The sequence below is a fragment of the Brachionichthys hirsutus genome, chromosome 6 (genome assembly GCF_040956055.1).
Source record: "Brachionichthys hirsutus isolate HB-005 chromosome 6, CSIRO-AGI_Bhir_v1, whole genome shotgun sequence".
NCBI classification, from domain to species: domain Eukaryota; kingdom Metazoa; phylum Chordata; class Actinopteri; order Lophiiformes; family Brachionichthyidae; genus Brachionichthys; species Brachionichthys hirsutus.
In genome coordinates, this window is record NC_090902.1 from 117,942 (window position 1) to 142,788 (window position 24,847).

Here is a 24,847-nt window from a genome sequence, read left to right on the forward strand (position 1 = left end):
AAGCAGGTAGGACAGACAGGTAGGACAAGCAGGCAGGACAAGCAGGTAGGATGACCAGGTAAGACAAGCAGGTAGGACAGACAGGTAGGACAAGCAGGCAGGACAAGCAGGTAGGATGACCAGGTAAGACAAGCATGTAGGACAGACAGGTAGGACAAGCAGGTAGGACAAGCAGGTAGGACAGACAGGTAGGATGACCAGGTAAGACAAGCAGGTAGGACAAACAGGTAGGACAGACAGGTAGGACATACAGGTAAGACAAGCAGGTAGGACAATGGACCTGCTGGGATTTCAACACACACCTCCACAGATTTAGAATAGAAATCCTACTTGAATTTTATGTCACATTTACCTGCATTTTCTTATATTACTATTAGGTTGTACTACGCACCGGACGGAGCAGTGCTCCTAATCTCTTTGTATATCCACTATGCAAAGACAATAAAGGCTTTCTATTCTATTCTATTATATTCTATTTAGTGACACCCACAGCCACAACACTAGAGGGAGCTCAAACAACAACCTGATTACCCCCTCCTACAGGACTAACATGGGTAAATCATCTTTTTACAATACTGCCCCCTAAGGGCGGAACTGTTTGACTGCTGCCCTCAAAACATGCACCTCTTTGGCCTCCTTCAAAACGGCCCTAAAAATACACCTTTTGGGGGGACAGAAACGGAGATAGTCATCACGACTCTCTCCGGATCAACCCCCCCCCCCCCCCCCCCTTTTTTTGTCCACCTACGTTGCACATACTAAGTGTCTTTGTAATTTATTGTAATTTATGTAATCTATTTAAAATTTATTGTTAGTTTGCATCTGTGTTGTAAAATTATTATTATTTTTCTAATGTTATTTTGCATAAATTGAGTAATTTAATATTGGTTTTATTTTTATTTGTATTGTTAAATGTCGATGATTTATGTACGAAGGACTTTCAACGGAAACAAGACCACAAGAAATGCTCATCAGGATGTTTGACTGTACTTGTACTGTAATACATGCTACTGTGTGACTGTACTTGTACTGTAATACATGCTACTGTGACTGTACTTGTACTGTAATACATGCTACTGTGACTGTACTTGTACTGTAATACATGCTACTGTGTGACTGTACTTGTACTGTAATACATGCTACTGTGACTGTACTTGTACTGTAATACATGCTACTGTGTGACTGTACTTGTACTGTAATACATGCTACTGTGTGACTGTACTTGTACTGTAATACATGCTACTGCGTGACTGTACTTGTACTGTAATACACGCTACTGCGTGACTGTACTTGTACTGTAATACATGCTACTGTGTACTGTACTTGTACTGTAATACATGCTACTGCGTGACTGTACTTGTACTGTAATACATGCTACTGTGTACTGTACTTGTACTGTAATACATGCTACTGCGTGACTGTACTTGTACTGTAATACATGCTACTGCGTGACTGTACTTGTACTGTAATACATGCTACTGTGTACTGTACTTGTACTGTAATACATGCTACTGTGACTGTACTTGTACTGTAATACATGCTACTGTGTGACTGTACTTGTACTGTAATACATGCTACTGCGTGACTGTACTTGTACTGTAATACACGCTACTGCGTGACTGTACTTGTACTGTAATACATGCTACTGTGTACTGTACTTGTACTGTAATACATGCTACTGCGTGACTGTACTTGTACTGTAATACATGCTACTGTGTACTGTACTTGTACTGTAATACATGCTACTGCGTGACTGTACTTGTACTGTAATACATGCTACTGCGTGACTGTACTTGTACTGGTCGAATCACCTCATCACTCCGTCTGTGTGTGCACTAGAAAGCAGACCTCCCCCAAGCAGCTCGTTCCCCTCCTAACTGGATCCACACGGTGATCTGGATCAGCACCAGGAGGTTCTAGATCTACACCGTCCACACGGTGATCTGGATCAGCATCAGGAGGTTCTAGATCTACACCGTCCACACGGTGATCTGGATCAGCACCAGGAGGTTCTAGATCTACACCGTCCACACGGTGATCTGGATCAGCACCAGAAGGTTCTAGATCTACACCGTCCACACGGTGATCTGGATCAGCACCAGGAGGTTCTAGATCTACACCGTCCACACGGTGATCTGGATCAGCCCCAGAAGGTTCTAGATCTACACCGTCCACACGGTGATCTGGATCAGCACCAGGAGGTTCTAGATCTACACCGTCCACACGGTGATCTGGATCAGCACCAGAAGGTTCTAGATCTACACCGTCCACACGGTGATCTGGATCAGCCCCAGAAGGTTCTAGATCTACACCGTCCACACGGTGATCTGGATCAGCACCAGGAGGTTCTAGATCTACACCGTCCACACGGTGATCTGGATCAGCACCAGAAGGTTCTAGATCTACACCGTCCACACGGTGATCTGGATCAGCACCAGAAGGTTCTAGATTGTTCTGGTATCTTTAGACACCAAAATGAAAATTCAAAGTGAATCAGAGCTGAACAAGCGGCTGAAACAACCTTCCTCCGTGGGGGGGCTGGGCTCTCTGGGAGAGACCAGTAGAGACCGGGTGAGACGTCCCCGTGTGTCCTCGTGTGTCCCCGTGTGTCCCTGTGCGTCCTCGTATGTCCTCGTGTGTCCCCGTGCGTCCCCGTGTGTCCCCGTGTGTCCCTGTGCGTCCTCGTGTGTCCTCGTATGTCCTCGTGTGTCCCCGTGCGTCCTCGTGTGTCCTCGTGTGTCCCCGTGTGTCCTCGTGTGTCCCCGTGTGTCCCTGTGCGTCCTCGTGTGTCCTCGTATGTCCTCGTGCGTCCCCGTGTGTCCCTGTGCGTCCTCGTGTGTCCTCGTATGTCCTCGTGCGTCCCCGTGTGTCCCTGTGCGTCCTCGTGTGTCCTCGTGTGTCCTCGTGTGTCCTCGTATGTCCTCGTGCGTCCCCGTGTGTCCCCGTGTGTCCTCGTGTGTCCCCGCCGGTGAGGAATAAATGAAACACGCTGTTCACTGCTGCAGAAAGAGAAGCGAAGAAGAAGCAAGCTCACCATTGTTGTCTCAGCGATGGACCCAAAACTGTTGATGAAGATGTTGCAGGTTACGTTCACAGGTGGACCTGCGGGGAGGAGGGGGGACACGCGTCATCACAAGCTGCATCACTAAACTTTATTTAAACAAAAGCCATCTTAAACTCAGAATCGATACCAGACAGAACCCTTCATCAGTACAATTGGAACAGGCCATATCTATCAATCAATCAATCACAGATAAATCCAGTGGTCCAAAAAGCATCGGATGACTTGTAGGTTTCACTGAGCCAATCAAAAACAAGTCCTCACAAACGAGTCATCACAAATAAACGAGTCACCACAAATAAACGAGTCATCACAAACGAGTCACCACAAATAAACGAGTCGTCACAAACGAGTCACCACAACATCTTCAGCGGAGGAAGCAAATCCAGAAACAGCTGGATCAAAGAGTCTTTCCTTTTTTACATTAATCTTAAACAAATGATTCCCAAAGGACACTTGTGGCAAATAAAAACAATCCTATAAAAAGAGCGGGAGTCACCGGGATTGGTTGAAATGTACAGGTCAATGTTAGCAGTGCCACTGGCTGTAGATGAGCTAATGTTAGCTGTACCACTGGCTGTAGATGAGCTAATGTTGGTTACATCACTGGCTATAGATGAGCTAATGTTAGCTGTACCACTGGCTGTTAATGAGCTAATGTTAGCTGTACCACTGGCTAAGATGAGCTAATGTTTGCTGTACCACTGGCCATAGATGAGCTAATGTTGGTTGCATCACTGGCTGTAGATGAGCTAATGTTAGCTGTACCACTGGCTGTTAATGAGCTAATGTTAGCTGCACCACTGGCTGTAGATGAGCTAATGTTAGCTGTACCACTGGCTGTAGATGAGCTAATGTTGGTTACATCACTGGCTATAGATGAGCTAATGTTAGCTGTACCACTGGCTGTTAATGAGCTAATGTTAGCTGTACCACTGGCTAAGATGAGCTAATGTTTGCTGTACCACTGGCCATAGATGAGCTAATGTTGGTTGCATCACTGGCTGTAGATGAGCTAATGTTAGCTGTACCACTGGCTGTTAATGAGCTAATGTTAGCTGCACCACTGGCTGTTAATGAGCTAATGTTAGCTGTACCACTGGCTAAGATGAGCTAATGTTTGCTGTACCACTGGCCATAGATGAGCTAATGTTAGCTGTACCACTGGCTGTAGATGAGCTAATGATAGTTGTACCACTGGCCATAGATGAGCTAATGTTGGTTGCATCACTGGCTGTAGATGAGCTAATGTTAGCTGTACCACTGGCCATAGATGAGATAATGTTAGCTGTACCACTGGCTGTAGATGAGCTAATGATAGTTGTACCACTGGCCATAGATGAGCTAATGTTGGTTGCATCACTGGCTGTAGATGAGCTAATGTTAGCTGTACCACTGGCCATAGATGAGCTAATGTTGGTTGCATCACTGGCTGTAGATGAGCTAATGTTAGCTGTACCACTGGCTGTTAATGAGCTAATGTTAGCTGCACCACTGGCTGTTAATGAGCTAATGTTAGCTGTACCACTGGCTATAGATGAGCTAATGTTAGCTGTACCACTGGTTGTAGATGAGCTAATGTTAGCTGTACCACTGGCTGTAGATGAGCTAATGTTAGCTGTACCACTGGCTGTAGATGAGCTAATGTTAGCTGTACCACTGGCTGTAGATGAGCTAATGTTAGCTGTACCACTGGCTGTAGATGAGCTAATGTTAGCTGTACCACTGGCTGTAGATGAGCTAATGTTAGCTGTACCACTGGCTGTAGATGAGCTAATGTTAGCTGTACCACTGGCTGTAGATGAGCTAATGTTGGTTGCATCATTGGTTAGGGTTAGGGTTCTGCCCAGAGAACCTTCAAGGTTGTTTTAACGCACGACTCAAAGTGAAAGGAAAGAGCTCTCCGGCCTTTGGCGGCCAGCTTGTACAAACACAAATGTGATTCCTGCTGCAGCAGAGGACAGTCCAACAGCCAGCCCTCGTCTCGGCTTGTCTCAGGGTGCCATGTTAGCTTTAAGAGCTTCCTCTGTGACTCTCCCGACCCATGAAGGGACGACTGGTCATCCATCCACCAGGAACCACATCAATTTGTTCAGGAAGGAGGCACGCATGAAAAGAAACCTGAAATCATAAAGCTAAGATGGGGGGGGGGGGGCTCCTACGTGATACCATTTACACAACCTAATCAGAACCAACAAGCGATTCCTCGCAGGACGGAACGAGTAAAGGAGGAAGTCATGGAAAAGCTCCACGAGGTAAATCAAGCCGGTCTGCTCTCGGTGCTCCGATGAAACACAGGACTCCAGCGGAGCCAACCGGAACGGGCCGAGCAGAACTGTGAAGCTCCGTCAAGGGTGTACAAGACCCCCGCCGAAAACAACAGGACCTGATCAGGACCTGGAGTCAAGACACTTCACCTTCATGTCCCAAGGAGCCTGGTGAAGTGGTTCAACCTCTGGTCAGGGTCCTCCTGAGGCCTCCCTTTGAAGGTTTACTGGACCACTGGGACGAGGCCCTGGGGTGGACCCAGAACTCTGGAAGAATGACACATCTCATCCAGACTGGGAACGGTTTAGGTCCTCCAGGCCTTCATGCATCTAAACCAGGAATGCCTTGCAGAACATACAAAACCAGCCGAGCTCCTGAACCAGACCCACATTGTGGTAGGTTCTGGGTTCCAACGCCGATCACAGCAACTACAACCACCCTATGAATGCCAAACGTGTTGTACTGGTTTTCATGCAAGGACAACTGCCCCCCCCCGACCCGACATCCCAACGAGCCCATCAGTCCGACACAGCCTTAATTCATCTGCCCAGTCAAAGCAGAGATGGTTCTGGTTCTACTATAAATAAGAAGACTGAGCTTCAGCGACCGCGAGGAAGACTCCCTGTGGATTACGGACATTATTTATTCCCCAACGTGCTTTAGTGTTAATCTAATAAACCGACCGCTCTGCCTTCTGGAAGCTCTTTGGTCCATCATCACAAACCGGGCGAACACATGAGCGCCTTGAATCCGCCGCAGTGTGTGATGTAATGAGAAGCTAACTCCAGCTCCGCCTTCTGCTCCTCCCCTTTTCCATTGCGGCAGTTCATTTAATAACCATCCAGAGCAGGAGAGGAGAGACGCTCCCTTTATCGCTTTCCAATAAAAGAGAGCAGTCGGGGTGCAGCAGGAAACGACAGAGGAGGAAGAGTAGACAGCTCAAACTGTCATGGAGGACAGGTAGTGACTCAGAGCCCAACCCTAAAAACACAAGCGTGTACCTCTACTACGTAAATACATGTACACAAATATATAATTATTCATTATAAGATATAACATCCGTTTTGTAAAGAATGATCTCATATGTCTGGTGACACCTCAGCAGGAAGTGAAGGTTGGAACAGGTGAAGGTTGGAACAGGTGAAGGTTGGAACAATGATGACGAACAAATGTAAGAATTGGAAAGTATGTTTCTGCGTGATTTTATTTTCTGTGATTTACAAATATTTCTAAACCGATTATTTGGCTGTGGCTCAGTTGGTGGAGCGGGTGATCCAGCAGTGATCCAGCAGTGATCCAGCAGTGATCCAGCGGTGATCCAGCGGTGATCCAGCAGTGATCCAGCGGTGATCCAGCAGTGATCCAGCGGTGATTCAGCAGTGATCCAGCAGTGATCCAGCGGTGATCCAGCGGTGATTCAGCAGTGATTCAGCAGTGATCCAGCAGTGATCCAGCAGTGATTCAGCAGTGATCCAGCGGTGATCCAGCAGTGATCCAGCAGTGATCCAGCAGTGATTCAGCAGTGATCCAGCAGTGATCCAGCAGTGATTCAGCAGTGATTCAGCAGTGATCCAGCAGTGATCCAGTAGTGATCCGGCAGTGATTCGGCAGTGATCCGGTAGTGATCCAGCGGTGATCCAGCGGCGATCCAGTAGTGATCCAGCAGTGATTCAGCAGTGATCCAGCAGTGATCCAGCAGTGATCCAGCAGTGATCCAGCAGTGATCCAGCAGTGATCCAGCAGTGATCCAGCAGTGATCCAGCAGTGATCCAGCAGTGACCCAGCAGTGATTCAGCAGTGATCCAGCGGTGATCCAGCAGTGATTCAGCAGTGATTCAGCAGTGATCCAGCAGTGATCCAGCAGTGATTCAGCAGTGATCCAGCAGTGATCCAGCAGTGATCCAGCAGTGACCCAGCAGTGATTCAGCAGTGATCCAGCGGTGATCCAGCAGTGATTCAGCAGTGATTCAGCAGTGATTCAGCAGTGATTCAGCAGTGATCCAGCGGTGATCCAGCAGTGATCCAGCGGTGATCCAGCAGTGATTCAGCAGTGATCCAGCAGTGATCCAGCGGTGATCCAGCGGTGATTCAGCAGTGATTCAGCAGTGATCCAGCAGTGATCCAGCGGTGATCCAGCGGTGATTCAGCAGTGATTCAGCAGTGATCCAGCAGTGATTCAGCAGTGATCCAGCAGTGATCCAGCAGTGATTCAGCAGTGATTCAGCAGTGATCCAGCGGTGATCCAGCGGTGATCCAGCGGTGATTCAGCAGTGATTCAGCAGTGATTCAGCAGTGATACAGCGGTGATCCAGCGGTGATCCAGCAGTGATCCAGCAGTGATTCAGCGGTGATCCAGCGGTGATCCAGCAGTGATCCAGCAGTGATCCAGCAGTGATCCAGCAGTGATTCAGCAGTGATCCAGCGGTGATCCAGCAGTGATCCAGCAGTGATCCAGCAGTGATTCAGCAGTGATCCAGCGGTGATCCAGCAGTGATTCAGCAGTGATTCAGCAGTGATCCAGCAGTGATCCAGCAGTGATTCAGCAGTGATCCGGTAGTGATCCAGCGGTGATCCAGCGGCGATCCAGTAGTGATCCAGCAGTGATTCAGCAGTGATCCAGCGGTGATCCAGCGGTGATCCAGCGGTGATCCAGCGGTGATCCAGCGGTGATCCAGCAGTGATCCAGCAGTGATCCAGCGGTGATCCAGCGGTGATCCAGTAGTGATCCAGCAGTGATCCAGTAGTGATCCAGCGGTGATCCAGTGGTGATCCAGCGGTGATCCAGCAGTGATCCAGCAGTGATATCGAGTTGATCCAGTGGAGGATTCTCTTGGCCCTGAAGCTACTTTCCGGACTTGTAAACGGCTCGAAGATGAACAAACAATGAGAACAGCTGACATGAGAAATACTCTGAATTACTTCTCTTCTGCAGACATGAAATATTCACAGGGCTTCATTCCCAGAAAAGCAGTTTCACCTTTTATTGAACGAATATATATCCCTTCACATGCTCATGAAGCTCATTTCACTGGCAGGGCGCGAGTTTGAAAACCGTTTTCCCTGCTCCTATTATGTCCAGACAGCGCAGTGGGGGAGGAGCTCATTTTAATCTCCTCCACCATGAATAAACATCAGAACCGACACCCCAGCAATGAGGAGCAGACGTTCAATCGACTCAATTCACAAAACGTTTGCTGAAAGCCGGAGGAGGAAGAGGAGGAAGAGGAGGCTTCACCCTTCAGCCGGTCCAGCCCGAGTTTTTACTGCTTGCTACATAAACTGGTTTATTCCGGACTCATTAGTTTAAATTACCGTATTTTCACACCCATAGGACGCGCCTAAAAGTCGTAGATTTTTTTCAAAATGTGCACATTTGTTGTTGTAAGGCGGACTCAGTCAGGCGCCTCGCGGAGTGATACGTGCCGATGCGCTTCACCATAGTAAACTATTGTGGCGTGCTGACGAAGCGGCTGCCGAGGCTGTCGGTCCCGCAGCAGAACACGGGAATAGAGCAGCGGAGAGAGAATCCAGCGTTAATGAATCAATGGAGGAAGAGGAGGAAGCAAGAAGAAGACCTGCAGCAACTCGGCTCCTGCGATCGGCAACTCCGTGCGCGCCGATCTCACCGATACGGTCTAAACCGGAGTGAAGCTAGCTAACGCGCTAACGGGCTAACTAGCAAACTAGTCATCCCCGGTGGATTAACCAAAGAACTGCAACCGTTCGACAATAAACTGTGAGCTGCGTGGGAGCGCTGGAGACAGACGGAGAACACAGTTCCACTCGGAGTAGAAGTACAACTATACAACCTACTGTACTATTGGAAAGTTTAAGATTATTCAAACAGACTCCATTGCATGAATAGATACCATCATAACCTTTAAAATATTTGCATGAAAAGCATTTAAAAATAGGACATAATAACAATAATACTGCATTGACTTTATACAGCGCTTTTCTAGGTACTCAAAGGGTATTACAGTATTCATTCACTCCATACTTGGGAAGGTGACGGGGTGAGGCTGTCCTCCTGACCCCACCGACATTCACTCATTCACACGGGCAATGTGGGTGAAGTGTCTTGCCTAAGGACACAACGACAGTGTACACATGCGCCCGAGCCGGGAATCGAACCGCCAACCTCTAGATCATAGGACGACCCCTCATCATCCGATAAGTTCGAGCATTTAACGTTAATCCACCACAGCCGGCTGTCCGTGAAGGAGACAGACATTTAAAGGCGGTCCTAGCAGAGACGAGACAGGAAGAACGTCTGGCGTCCAACCGATCAAAGCGAACGGCTAATGAAACCGCTAGTGAGAACATGGATCAATACGTTGTGCTTGTTCCACCAGAGGCTCTGCAAAGATCTGACCGTCCCTGCAAAGTCAAGCCTTGCATGGACAAAGACAGGAGCGGGGGAGGGGAACAAAGAACATGAAAGTACCTTTCTTGTGAGTAGCTTCATTTTTGGAGCCTTTGGGGTCTAATAAAAAGAAGATCACAATTAACATGTTATCAATGTCCTCGAGGACAACAAGCATCTATCAAGACAGCAAGGCTCGGTAATGTGAGGCATCACGCCGGGGGGGGGGGGGGGGGGGGGCATCATACTGCGAAGGCAAGAGCAGGAAATAGGGAGGACCAATCTACTGCCATACTGCAGCGGGCAGGAGAGGAGGAGGAGGAGGAGGAGGAGGAGGGGAGCAATGCAGTTCTGTGAAGTTACAGGCAAAATGCACGAAAGGAGATGCAGCGAGGAAGAGGAGGAGGAGGAGGAGGAGGAGGAGGAGCGAGAATGCAAAGACGACATGTCAAACTGGCTTCATCACTTCCAGGCGTTCCGTTTCTCATTTCAGAACGATTTTTAAATGAAATGAACAAGCGACGTCTCCCGAGCCGTGCCGCCGGAGGATCTCTACGTCAACGTAACCCGAGCCTGAAACGAGCGACGGAAGAAGAGCCCTTTGATCCTGTTCACACGGCGGCGGCAGAAGAAGGTTCTTTGATCTCCGGGTATGAACCCAAACCCACCTTTCACATGTCTGTTGGACATCATTGTCTCAGATTGGAAGTCACCCTACGGTCAAGGACGGTCAAGGACGTCCCTACGGTCAAGAACGGTCCCTACGGTCAAGAACGGTCCCTACGGTCAAGGACGGTCAAGGACGGTCCCTACGGTCAAGAACGGTCCCTACAGTCAAGAACGGTCCCTACGGTCAAGGACGGTCAAGAACGGTCCCTACGGTCAAGGACGGTCAAGAACGGTCCCTACGGTCAAGGACGGTCCCTACGGTCAAGGACGGTCCCTACAGTCAAGGACGTCCCTACGGTCAAGGACGGTCCCTACGGTCAAGAATGGTCCCTACAGTCAAGGACGGTCCCTACGGTCAAGGACGGTCCCTACGGTCAAGGACGGTCCCTACAGTCAAGGACGGTCCCTACGGTCAAGGACGGTCCCTACGGTCAAGAATGGTCCCTACGGTCAAGGACGGTCCCTACGGTCAAGGACGGTCCCTACGGTCAAGAACGGTCCCTACGGTCAAGGACGTCCCTACGGTCAAGGACGGTCCCTACGGTCAAGAATGGTCCCTACAGTCAAGGACGGTCCCTACGGTCAAGGACGGTCCCTACGGTCAAGGACGGTCCCTACAGTCAAGGACGGTCCCTACGGTCAAGGACGGTCCCTACGGTCAAGAATGGTCCCTACGGTCAAGGACGGTCCCTACGGTCAAGGACGGTCCCTACGGTCAAGAACGGTCCCTACGGTCAAGGACGGTCCCTACAGTCAAGGACGTCCCTACGGTCAAGAACGGTCCCTACGGTCAAGGACAGTCAAGAACGGTCCCTACGGTCAAGGACGGTCCCTACGGTCAAGAATGGTCCCTACAGTCAAGGACGGTCCCTACAGTCAAGGACGGTCCCTACGGTCAAGGACGGTCCCTACGGTCAAGAATGGTCCCTACGGTCAAGGACGGTCCCTACAGTCAAGGACGTCCCTACGGTCAAGAACGGTCCCTACGGTCAAGGACAGTCAAGAACGGTCCCTACGGTCAAGGACGGTCCCTACAGTCAAGAACGGTCCCTACGGTCAAGGACGGTCCCTACGGTCAAGAACGGTCCCTACGGTCAAGGACGGTCCCTACAGTCAAGAACGGTCCCTACGGTCAAGGACGGTCAAGGACGGTCCCTTCAAACAACAATTCATCCAACTCGCCTCTGCTGATTCAAAGGATCACAATCCGTGTAAAGACAGGTGCGTCTTAATGTGGGAGGAGCTAGGGGTGGAGCTCCTCTATCAGACTTCTACAGTACTGTAGTGACGAGCTGTCCCCTGTAGGGGGCAGCAGTGCCCCCTACGTGTTAGCTTATAGCTGAGAGATCGGTGTTCAACATCTCGCACTCGAACAGAGAATGTTTCACAGGAGTTTAGGAAGAGAGGGAGGAGCTTTGAATTACCCCGCCCCCCCCGTAATCCAAAGACCGACGGAGATCTTCTGCAGAGATCACTAGATTCACCACAACGGAAAAAAAGTGTCCATCCATCCCTCCCTCCCTCCCTCCCTCCCTCATCCATCCATTCTTCTGTAACTAGATCACTTTCTCCACATTGTCCTAGAGAAGGGAGTCGGTGTCCGTGAACTGTCGACAGGTCGACAGGTGATTTAAACTCCACAATCTGCCTGAATCCATAAGTCTCAGGACTCAGTCCAGCTCAGCCCGCCAGCCGGCGCTGCCCGACAGCCGGTCCTGGCATCAGAACCGCAGCAGCTTTGTGTTCCGGCGGTCAGCAGTTACCTCACCCTTCCCATCAGGCCGTTCAGAGGCTCACACCTTCTTCCCTCCAGCAGGTACAGGTGTGATGGGATTCCACAGGAGGACCGCATTCACTCCTTATTAGCCACTAGCTGGACACTAGCTGGACACTAGCTGGACACTAGCTGGACACTAGCTGGACTGCAGCGAGGGGAAGACACATCCCAGAGTAGCTCTGCATCGCCTGGAGCCGAAGAGTTTCCACTCCTGAGACGAAGAAGCCGCGGTAATAACGGCGTGAGGTATTTATAGCGAGATGGCGTCGCTCACGCCGACCACACGGCTCATTGGACGGGACTCTAACGACTCCTTTTGGCTGAACAATCAGGGATGGTCTCCCTTTCAGTCTGCCTCAAGTGTCCTCATAGGTTTTTCCCTCATCAATATTCCTCTCGTCACTGCCTCCTCCCGCTAGACGTTAAAGCCTGATCGATATTTTTGTCGTAACTCTGCGACATCATTAACATTCCTACAGTCCTCATCCAGATCTGCTATCTTGGAAAGGAGAGGTCATCCCTTAGAATTGAGACAGAGCCTGAAGACATTCAGCAGGACAAAATGTCCCACAAAATGCCTCACAAAATGTCCCACAAAATGTCTCACAAAATGTCCCACAAAATGTCCCACAAAATGTCCCACAAAATGTCCCACAAAATGTCCCACAAAATGTCCCACAAAATGTCCCACCACTCCTGCAGATTCCAGTTAGCGAGTAGTAGTAGTAGAAATGTCGGGAGTTTATTTCAGATAGCGGGTGCTAGCTGCACGCGTAACCGATCAATACTGAAGCCCACTGGGACATGTGTTAGCATCGCTAACGCTTAGCTTAGCTCGCTGAAATTCTTCTACGCTCAGCATGAAGCTCTGGATTGCAACTTCCTCCCTCAAGCAAATCCCTTTGCTGCGCCTCCTTTACTCCTCCCTCCCTCCTTCACTCGTCCCTCCTTCACTCGTCCCTCCTTCACTCGTCCCCCCTTCACTCGTCCCTCCTTTACTCCTCCCTCCCTCCTTCACTCGTCCCTCCTTCACTCGTCCCTCCTTCACTCGTCCCTCCTTCACTCGTCCCTCCTTCACTCGTCCCTCCTTCACTCGTCCCTCCTTCACTCGTCCCTCCTTCACTCGTCCCCCCTTCACTCGTCCCCCCTTCACTCGTCCCTCCTTCACTCGTCCCTCCTTCACTCGTCCCCCCTTCACTCGTCCCCCCTTCACTCGTCCCCCCTTCACTCGTCCCTCCTTCACTCGTCCCCCCTTCACTCGTCCCTCCTTCACTCGTCCCCCCTTCACTCGTCCCCCCTTCACTCGTCCCTCCTTCACTCGTCCCTCCTTCACTCGTCCCCCCTTCACTCGTCCCTCCTTCACTCGTCCCTCCTTCACTCGTACGCACATTAATCCCATTAAGCAGCCATTAAACAAGTGCTGATGAGGACAAACCAACGTCAAGCTCCGAAAGCTAATAACTACGGTCCATCTCAGCAGCAGGCGGGAGCAGGGAGGCTCACCTCCTCCAACACAGCAGGAGGTGAGGAGAGGAGCAGGGAGGCTCACCTCCTCCAACACAGCAGGAGGTGAGGAGAGGAGCAGGGAGGTTCTGGTGCAAACTGACCCCGGCCCCCCATCAGAGAAGGGACATTTTTGTTGGCCCTCACAGGAAAAGGTTTGGGGACCCCTGATATATTGATTAGTCCCACCTACAGATCGCTATATAATGGTTTAGTCCCACCTACATATCGCTATATAATGGTTTAGTCCCACCTACAGATCGCTATATAATGGTTTAGTCCCACCTACAGATCGCTATATAATGGTTTAGTCCCACCTACAGATCGCTATATAATGGTTTAGTCCCACCTACAGATCGCTATATAATGGTTTAGTCCCACCTACAGATCGCTATATAATGGTTTAGTCCCACCTACAGATCGCTATATAATGGTTTAGTCCCACCTACAGATCGCTATATAATGGTTTAGTCCCACCTACAGATCGCTATATAATGGTTTAGTCCCACCTACAGATCGCTATATAATGGTTTAGTCCCACCTACAGAGCGCAGCAAAACAAATAAGATCAAAGGGAAGCTCGATGCAGCATTCAAGAAGCCGTTACTACACATTCCAGCAGTTTGATTCAATGTGTGTTCAGTGAACAAAATATTAGGACACTAATAGGACACTAACGTCCCGTTAAAGCAGCTGTCCAGCAGCACGCCGCCTTCCAGGACGCGATGGACAAGAACAAAGTGTGAAACCTTGTTCTCTATTATTGATTAACCCGCGTCTTATTGGTCTTCTATCCCTGGTGATTAATATTACCTGTGTCTCGCTAGTCTTTCCATCCTGGTAATTAGTTACCTGTGTCTCATTTGTCTTCTGTCCCTGGTGATTATTTAAACCTGTGTGTCATATGTACAGCGTCAGCAAAAGTCATGCACCTGTATACGCAGGAAAAGTATCGGTATATATTATATATTTAATTTGTACAAGTACTTCCATAAATATACATAGAGCTGGGCAATATATGGAATATACTCAATATATTGCGGGTTGTTCCACATGCAATGTATGAAACAAATTGTTAAATGTCTTAAAGGTCCCATATTATGAAAACCTCTCGTTCCCCGTGTTTCTACACCGTTCTGGTGATTTTGGGTCCTCATCAACCCAAACGGGTAAATAAACCATCCAGTCAGTCCTCCGTTAAAATGTGCACAAAGTGTGCGTGCACAAAGTGTGCGTGCACAAAGTGTGCGTGCACAAAGCGTGCGTGCACAAAGCGTGCGTGCACAAAGCGTGCGTGCACAAAGTGTGCGTGCACAAAGCGTGCGTGCACACGCTTGAGGCACCGCTTGAGGCTGGAAGGCCCTGCGGGGGGGTACCATGGGTACGACACTCCCCACCCTCGAGGACATCTTCGCGAGGATCATGAGACCCTCATCATCCTCAACGCCGCCATGCCATCTCCCCCAATCTGAATCAATGACCAATATACATGTGTATATATATACACATATTGTATTTACATTTATGTATATGTACTACATATTGGTTATATTTAAATATTCTTTCTTCTAGCCTTCATGGTGTTTTTATGGGTGTTACAACCTCGACGGCATGTCCAATAGCATCTCACTGCCGTGTGTGTGACAAATAAACGCAACTTGACTTGAAAGAACATTTTAAAGTGGTACTTCAAATTTGAGAATGTTGTCAAAGTCCAAAGACAATGGAGTCAGAAACCCTTTTCCTGGTGTGTGTACACATCATTTAGGCTGAGTGTGTGAATGAATTAAAGTCAAACGTACAAAAAGGAAGGTAGAAAATCACAAGGCTACAAATATTTTGTCAACTTTGAACACACAAGTGACCTCAAGAGTTAATGTTAAAAATATGGCAAGAGAACTGGATCCAGAAACGTTAACGTTTCACATGCAACAAGGCTCAAATGTAGCATGGAACACTATTAATGAGTCATGTACATTTAGACTGAAGGGGGCGCTCTGCTGCAGACGCTTTCAGCCCGTTGCATTGTATCTACGAAGCTGCCTGGACCACCAAAACAAGCACTCAGGACCCTTTTGGATAGCGAGGCCTGTAGCCAGATGCTAAGGTATCTTTAGCACTGCCTGGATAGGCCAGGGACAGTCTTGAGACTGGGCTTTAGCATGTTGAGCAATGAGCAGAATTACCTTTGTTCCATACTGCAGAGACAAATGAAACATCGACAGGTTGAGGAAAACACCAAGCAAAAGAATTCAGTCACATCGATAGAATCAAATGAACGACAACCGTTGTCAAGCCTTAAAGAACATTTGGAGAAGGTTTGGACATGTAGAAACTCGTCACAGGGCTTGTTCACAATACTGCTGCCTTATCCCTACCTTTAAAATTCGGTCGGATTCTGGCGTCGTAACCGGATACTTTGCCCATGAGTTTGTCCAGGAACTCCGAGGGGGGCATCGGGGAGGCAGCTTTCCTTGCTGCAGCTTCTTTTGATGCTGCCAAGCTGGAAGACAGAGAGACGCTGAATGTGGTCATCTATAATTCCTTTCTATATTTTTGTCACACACAAACAAAGAAAAAAGGTTTTAAACCAGAGGAGATCAAATTAACTGGATTTACTTTCATTTAAAAACCGTTTCCAAAGGTTTTAGGTCAGAAATGGAGTCAAAGAACGGATTAAATCCATCAAACGGAGTTAGTTCCCCTGTTTAGCGACATCACCGACAGGGTGCTTCTTTTGTTTAACATAATCTCATATCATAAAATGCAATAAATTACATTTTCTCGAAACAGAATTGGATTTTTCATATAAACCAGACCACCAAAATAAAATGATTTAATCTGAATCTGGTTCCAACGGCGTGAGAAGTCACTTCAAACGACGGCTAACAGGTACGGTGCGTACCTTTCTAATGAAGCAGGTTCTGAAGCACCATCGAGTGAAAGATCGACCTTTGGTCTCAGAATAATCTAGAATCAGAATAATCCAGAAACGGTTCTGCTGCTAGATCGTTAGCTAACACTCTCCTCCAGTAAGTGAACAGTTATCAATATGTTAAAATAAATAGCACATTTAAAGGGTTTTTAAACTGGACTGGACCGAACCATAATTGAAAGATATTGATCTGTTGATCAGCCTCTGCAGAAAGCTGAAGCTGCCACTTAAAGAACGCTGTTTGGTCAACCAAGGTCCCGCCTCCAGCAGGAAAGGCAGCCAATCACACGTAAGGATACTGGTGTACTGTCCATCTGAAGTCCAGGCTCGGGCCCCCGGTCTGCGTATCTGAAAACTTGTTCTGAAATCTGCCGACTGCTCGTCCTCCCGTGTGCTGATACCCTAACCCCGACCCTGACCCTAACCCCAACCCTGACCCTAGCCCTGACCCTAACCCACGTTAAATAGCAACATTAGCATTTCATAAAGGCGTAATGGTGGTGCAGCTTCGTCCAGCAAGCCCCGATCAGTATCTCTGATCGGGAGAGAATTACGGAGCGTCCCTGATCAGACACGCAAACAGGACAACGAGACACGCCCACCTTCCAAACAACTGGCCCTCATTGGTTGAGCATCAAATCACACAGGCACCAAGGAGACAGGATGGAAGGTGAAGCAGGATGATGATGGTTTGAGGAGGATGATGGATGAACCTTCCTCCAGTCGTCACATGACCTTTTCGCCACCGGCGGCAGACACGCCCTAAAAACGACGGGACAAACATTCATGCCAGTTTCCTGATCACGGAAAGGACTGAAAACAAATGATCGGTTAAAAGTCAAAGCCCAGGCTGACCCCGAAGCAGCCAACCAATCAGAGCCCGTTCCAGGAACTCACCTGTAACCAATACCCTGATTGGACTCCGAACGTCCAATCCGTCTCCGTCTGCTAATCAATAATGCATCGTCACACATCAAGCTTTGGAAATGAGTCTGCCGGGAAGTTAATTACTGTAGAGATGAAGAATCACCAGATTATAGACCCTGAACTCATTCATTCATTCATTCATTCATTCATTCATTCATTCATTCATTCATTCCGGAGTCCGTCCCAGGTGGGTCACCGGTGCTCCCGGAGTCCGTCCCAGGTGGGTCACCGGTGGAGTCCGTCCCAGGTGGGTCACCGGTGCTCCCGGAGCCCGTCCCAGGTGGGTCACTGGTGGAGTCCGTCCCAGGTGGGTCACTGGTGGAGTCCGTCCCAGGTGGGTCACCGGTGGAGTCCGTCCCAGGTGGGTCACCGGTGCTCCCGGAGCCCGTCCCAGGTGGGTCACTGGTGGAGTCCGTCCCAGGTGGGTCACCGGTGGAGTCCGTCCCAGGTGGGTCACCGGTGCTCCCGGAGCCCGTCCCAGGTGGGTCACCGGTGGAGTCTGTCCCAGGTGGGTCACCGGTGCTCCCGGAGTCCGTCCCAGGTGGGTCACCGGTGGAGTCTGTCCCAGGTGGGTCACCGGTGCTCCCGGAGCCCGTCCCAGGTGGGTCAGGTGAGGCGGGGCACACCAACATTTCCCTTCACTCGTTTTGACAGAATTTGCAGATTAAGCGTTTAGCCGAGGTGAATGCTGGCAACGCTCTCCTCTCCTCTTCATCGATGAAGGACGGGGCCTTGAACTGTGTATTCATCAGGACTACCATCGACAAGCCGATCAATGTTCAGTAATAAGGCCGACCGGGGCGGGGCTCTGATCAGCTGAGGAGGCAGTTCAGCTTCATCAAGGAAACAGCCGCATCCTGATCACGTGATGCAGCAGGCAGGAAGCCAACAGACAAACACGCAACACGCCTCCAGTGGCGTCCAGTGGGACTGCAGCCGGTTCGTGTTTCTGCAGAACTCCAGCAGGTTCTTTTTGTCTGCACCCTTAAAATACAAGTACAAGTTTTTAATCTTCTTTAATGCATTCATTCATCTTCTGGCGACCCATTTGGGTGATATTGCAAATAAATTAGACTGTGAATTTGTAAAACTATTGTATTGTAACAATTAAACAAATCTTAATAAAATTGTTAATAAATTAAATCTGTAAATTTTGAACACTTAGCAGCAACAGCCGGAATATGACAAATGTAACTACTCAAAGTTTTTGCCGAGGAAGATCAACTTCTCCACATTTTCTGCAGAAAGCTCAGATCTGGTTGCCGTGACAACATCTCCAGCAGAGGAGGAAACCCGCTCACTAGCAACAGAGCTAGCTGGAATACAGAGCTAATGCTTTGCTTGTTTTGCCGTGTGGCTACGTGGCCTCATTTCCTTCCCACCAAAGAAGAGGATCAGATTCAAGAGTTACGCCTGTGAGCTACCAGCTATCAGGTGTTACATGCTACGTACCAGGTGTTACATGCTACGTACCAGGTGTTACATGCTACGTACCAGGTGTTACATGCTACGTACCAGGTGATACATGCTACGTACCAGGTGATACATGCTACGTACCAGGTGTTACATGCTACGTACCAGGTGTTACATGCTACGTACCAGGTGTTACATGCTACGTACCAGGTGATACATGCTACGTACCAGGTGTTACATGCTACGTACCAGGTGTTACATGCTACGTACCAGGTGTTACATGCTACATACCAGGTGTTACATGCTACGTACCAGGTGATACATGCTACGTACCAGGTGTTACATGCTACGTACTGCGACGTACCAGGTGTTACATGCTACGTACTGCGACGTACCAGGTGTTACATGCTACGTACCAGGTGTTACATGCTACGTACCAGGTGTTACATGCTACGTACTGCGACGTACCAGGTGTTACATGCTACGTACCAGGTGTTACATGCTACGTACCAGGTGTTACATGCTACGTACCAGGTGTTACATGCTACGTACCAGGTGATACATGCTACGTACCAGGTGTTACATGCTACGTACCAGGTGTTACATGCTACGTACCAGGTGATACATGCTACGTACCAGGTGTTACATGCTACGTACCAGGTGATACATGCTACGTACCAGGTGTTACATGCTACGTACCAGGTGTTACATGCTACGTACCAGGTGTTACATGCTACGTACCAGGTGTTACATGCTACGTACCAGGTGTTACATGCTACGTACCAGGTGATACATGCTACGTACCAGGTGTTACATGCTACGTACCAGGTGATACATGCTACGTACCAGGTGTTACATGCTACGTACCAGGTGATACATGCTACGTACCAGGTGTTACATGCTACGTACCAGGTGATACATGCTACGTACCAGGTGTTACATGCTACGTACCAGGTGATACATGCTACGGTACGTAGCATACCCTGGTCCCACCGCTGTGGCTGCATGAGGATTGAGTTACTGGAAGGTTCTGCATGCAGAACGTTATCGGACCTCCTTAAACAGGCAGCAGGGAGTAAATCGGGGAGGACGAAACGCGAAACACGCGAGAATGTCTGGGTATCGAACAGAACGGGGTTGGGTCCTCCGCCGCCTGTTTAGCATGCAGGTGGGAAAAGGCGTGGCCTGTCGTGTGAGAACGCAGAAATGATCCTGCCGTGTTAATTCTTGTTATTAGCCGTTGACTTATGAAAAGGTCAAACATTCTGAACTTTAGAATGTTTGACCTTCAGGCGCGTTTTGTCCTGTCAGCTGTTTCATGTTATTTTACATTGAAATAGTCACAAAGCTGCTGCATTTGTACATTTTGTCTTTTTGCACTACAAGAAAGAAAAGGTAAAACTCAGGATACCTTATTGGTGGTTAATTTCATTTTAGTTATTTTATTAACGACCTCATCTTGTCATTTCCTTTCATCTGTAAAAGCTAAATACGGCTGTGCACTTTATTTTTGGTGAGAGGCCTGAAGCAGGTCTGCGGGGTAACCTGATGCACAGGTGAGGACTTCTTAAAGATCGGCTATCGGCCAATCGGTGCCCCCCTGATGACTCGACGAGACTTTTGACCTCAGAGGAAAATGGCCGCTTTGTTAAGGTGACCTGATGAAGGGAACAAAAGAGAACCGGCGCTTCTTCCTCATCCTTATCTCACCTGATGCATGTTGACAGACCTCCCGCTGGGGGCGCTGTTCGTCCCATCACGACCTTAGTTCAAGTACGCGCACACGAGAAACAACACGCTTCAAGTGGGTCCTGGTGAGAGTGTGACCCCCCCCCCCCCCCCCGGCGAGTTTGATGCTTACCTGATAAACACCACAGCTTCCCACAGGTAGATCCCCAGCGCGTTCAGGCGACACATTTTGGCCAGTCTCATCCGGTCTGAAGGGGGGGGGCAAACCCTCAGCGGAGGAGGGGGGGTGGGGCGTGGATTAGGACTTCCAAGGTGAGTCGAGGTCTCCGGTGCTCATGACCTCCTCGGCCGTGGATCACGATGGTGCGTCATATCCGCACAGAAATAAACGTTCAGGTAAATGTTGACGCACTGGCTCTGTGCTCGGGGGGGGGGGGCGGGGGGGCAGCGACCAGGAACGCTCCCTCGTTAAGTAACTCAGTTACACTAAATAATCCCAACATTCAAAAAAGACATCATCCGGATCCGTGCGCTATAATCCCGATCCCTGAGGAGACCCCCCAGCTCCCCGGACCGTCCTCTGGACCAGCGGGAGTCCCGGAGTCCCCCCTGCTAGTAGTAGTAGTAGTACTGGTAGTAGTAGTAGTAGTACTTGTCTCTGAAGCGGCTCCGCTACTCCCATCGTCTCCTGTCGGTCAAACTGGAAACGCGCTGGCGGCGGTAAACGCGCTCCCCCCCCCCCCCCCCCCGGCAGAAACGTTACAGCCACGCGTCGGTCCGACCCGGTCCCATGGCCCGGTGCGCGCTCACACGCACGCACCCAGAGTACAGTACAGCCAGACCTCCGTGCGTCCGTGCGCTGCGCTCCTCACGCTGGACGTTCTACTGCAGTCATTTAGCAAACGCGAAACGCGCCTCACAGCGACTAGACACGCCCACTGAACGCTGCCATTGGCCCGTGCAGTCCTGGAGTCCGTCACTGATTGGCTGGCTCAGGTGCCAGCAGCTCCCTCCGATCAGTGGAACACGAACTTAGGACATGTGATGACCTGCATGCGGGCTAGACAGTAAAGAGGGACAGAAGGACAGAAGGACAGACAGAGACAGGATGTCCAGCAGGTTAGAGTGATGACGGATAGAGAGGTCAAAGGTCAAACAGAGGGCATGTGATGACCTGCATGCGGGCTAGACAGTAAAGAGGGACAGAAGGACAGACAGAGACAGGATGTCCAGCAGGTTAGAGTGATGACGGAATCAGTGTTATTAAATGACATTACTTTATTAATTAAGATAAAATAAGATAGAAGAGAGAACTTTATTAACTTTATTAATACAGAAGGAAATTCTGGAAGATTACAGTATTACCAGTTTACCATACTACCAGCCACACACACACACACACACACACACACACACACTCACACACACACTCACACACACACACACACACACTCACACACACACACACACACACACACACACACACTCACACACACACACACACTCACACACTCACACACACACACACACACACTCACACACACACACACACACACACACACACACACACACACACACACACACACACACACACACACACACACACACACACACACACACACACACACACACACACACACACACACACACACACACACACACACACACACACACACACACACACACACACACACACACACTCACACACACACACACACACACACACACACACACACACACACACACACACACACACACACACACACACACACACACACACACTCACACACACACACGGATTTGATGTGTGTGACTCTTACTTCAGACCTCGTGACTCTTCTTACTCTCCTCCCCCCGTTCCAGCCTGCCTGCACACGATTCTTCACCTCCTTTCCACATTCTCTCCATCACTCTGCTCTGCTGACCCGAGGTACCTGAAGTCCTCTCCCTTCTTTACGTCTAGTCCTCGTAACCTCACTGTCCCCCTGGGACCTTCTCATGTACACACATGTACTCTGTTTTACTGCTGCTCCTACTCCGGGTCGCCACTTCACCCTGTCCTTTGCGTCGTCCTCCCCAACACCAGCCACTGTCATGTCCTCCCTCACTACGTCCATGTCTCTTCTCCTGGGTCGTCCTCTAGTCCTGTTCCCTGGCAGCTCGAGTTCTACCGATATAGTCCCCGTCTCTCCTCTGGACATGTCCAAACCATCAAAGTCTGGTCTCTCTGACCTCGTCTCCAAAACGTCTCACCTTCTCTGTCCCTCTTATTGTCTCTTTTCTGGTCTCGAGTTCAGAGCTTTAAATCCCTGCGAGTCTGAAGTCCAGAACAAACATGATGAGTCACCTTCTGGCATTCGTCGCCCTCAGGTGTGCAGCATTTAAACGAGACTCTGTGACCTTTACTTTGGTCGAACCGTCAGTCCTAACCTTTAAATGCAGATGCTCCCCCCCCCCCCCCCCCCAGTGGGAAACCAGCCGTTCATTCCATCAGTCAACGCCCCGTCTCACCCCAGACGAGAGAAATGTCTGTCAGTTCACCTCATCGGGCTCTCATGGAGCATGAGGGCCGCCGAGTTATGAGAGCTCCAGCCGGAACATCATGACGGAGGAGCTGCAGGACGCCGACATCAGACACCCGCGGGGACACGGGGACGCGGGGACGCGGGGACGCGGGAGGACGAGACCAACAGGCCGTCAGCACTGGAGCTCCAGTTTGGGATTCCGGTCCCGTTTTTACGTTGGCTATGTAAATGAGTATGCAAATAAGTGTGATCCTCTTTAGGAGGACTCTGATTCATTGTGAAGCTCCAGAAATATCTGGTGGATGAAGAAACTTTAGCTGACTGATGTCAAACTGAGTCACTGTCCGTCCACCGAGAGGAGACGGCCGGTTTCAGCGTCTCACAGGAAGAGATGATATCACAGAGACAGCATCATCACCGCGCCCACATCAAAGACCACAATTAAAAGCTTCCAATCTGTTTGAATTAACTCCTGATCGATCTCTGCGGGAGAACAGAACAGCGCCGGCCTGTCCCCAGACACCAAACCTCAGCCGCACCGAGTCGAGGAGGACTCTGTTCACGAGGAGCGATTGCATCATCCTCCCGGCTAGAACGCAAGCAGAACGGCGTGCTGCACTAGCGTGCTACACTAGCGCGCTGCACTAGCGTGCTGCACTAGCGTGCTACACTAGCGTGCTGCACTAGCGTGCTACAGAGCAGACGCTGCTGCACTGGGGCAACACACGTGTATCTGTGAGCTCTCTTGAGGGATGAAAGTTAACCCCTCTGTTTGCACCTGGAAGCATGACTCAGCAGATCTGGTCCTCAGCTACCTCAAAGAAACGAAGGAAAGGCAGACCAAAAACCTAAGCAGTCTAAGTACCAGGTGTAGTCTAAGTACCAGGTGTAGTCTAAGTACCAGGTGTAGTCTAAGTACCAGGTGCAGTCTAAGTACCAGGTGTAGTCTAAGTACCAGGTGCAGTCTAAGTACCAGGTGTAGTCTAAGTACCAGGTGCAGTCTAAGTACCAGGTGTAGTCTAAGTACCAGGTGTAGTCTAAGTACCAGGTGCAGTCTAAGTACCAGGTGCAGTCTAAGTACCAGGTGTAGTCTAAGTACCAGGTGTAGTCTAAGTACCAGGTGCAGTCTAAGTACCAGGTGTAGTCTAAGTACCAGGTGTAGTCTAAGTACCAGGTGCAGTCTAAGTACCAGGTGTAGTCTAAGTACCAGGTGCAGTCTAAGTACCAGGTGCACTCTAAGTACCAGGTGCAGTCTAAGTACCAGGTGCAGTCTAAGTACCAGGTGTAGTCTAAGTACCAGGTAAAACATGTGATCTAAATGTATGATCAGCGATAGAACTCAGAATTCTGGGACAGTGTGTGTTTATGAAAGCAGAAATGATTGTTTTCCCTCCTCCTCCTCCTCCTCAGCTCTTCGTCTCCTCGGTATTGCCCCACGGAGGCTGAAGCCCGGCTGTTTTCCCGCGGGGCAGAAGGAACAGATGTCGCCGGCCGCGTTCTGCAAATCTGACTCTCAAATGTTAAAAAAGGAGAAGCATGAAAAACAAACCTTCATCGTCAGCGCTGTGAGCTACCAGGAGGCCTTCCTCCTCCTCCTCCTCCTCCTCCTCCTCCGCACTTTGCTATGTTTTAGTATTTTGTTCAATATGTTTGATGGTCCCGGATAACCATCAACATATGGATCCATCCTCTAAATTAATCATGATGGCAAATG

General features: G+C 49.6%; 1 protein-coding gene across 1 annotated transcript in view; it reads right to left on the bottom strand.

Moving 5' to 3' along the window:
- Positions 1–20,851, bottom strand: part of glra1 (glycine receptor, alpha 1) — a 29,739-nt gene extending 8,888 nt beyond the window's left edge. The window contains exons 1-5 of the mRNA XM_068740083.1: positions 20,781–20,851; positions 16,023–16,147; positions 15,831–15,842; positions 9,777–9,815; positions 3,035–3,102 (exon numbers count right to left, since the gene is read on the bottom strand). Of these exons, the coding sequence (XP_068596184.1) occupies positions 3,035–3,102; positions 9,777–9,815; positions 15,831–15,842; positions 16,023–16,147; positions 20,781–20,851 (315 nt within the window). The remainder of the gene's footprint in view (positions 1–3,034; positions 3,103–9,776; positions 9,816–15,830; positions 15,843–16,022; positions 16,148–20,780) is intronic.
- Positions 20,852–24,847: the final 3,996 nt, after the last annotated feature.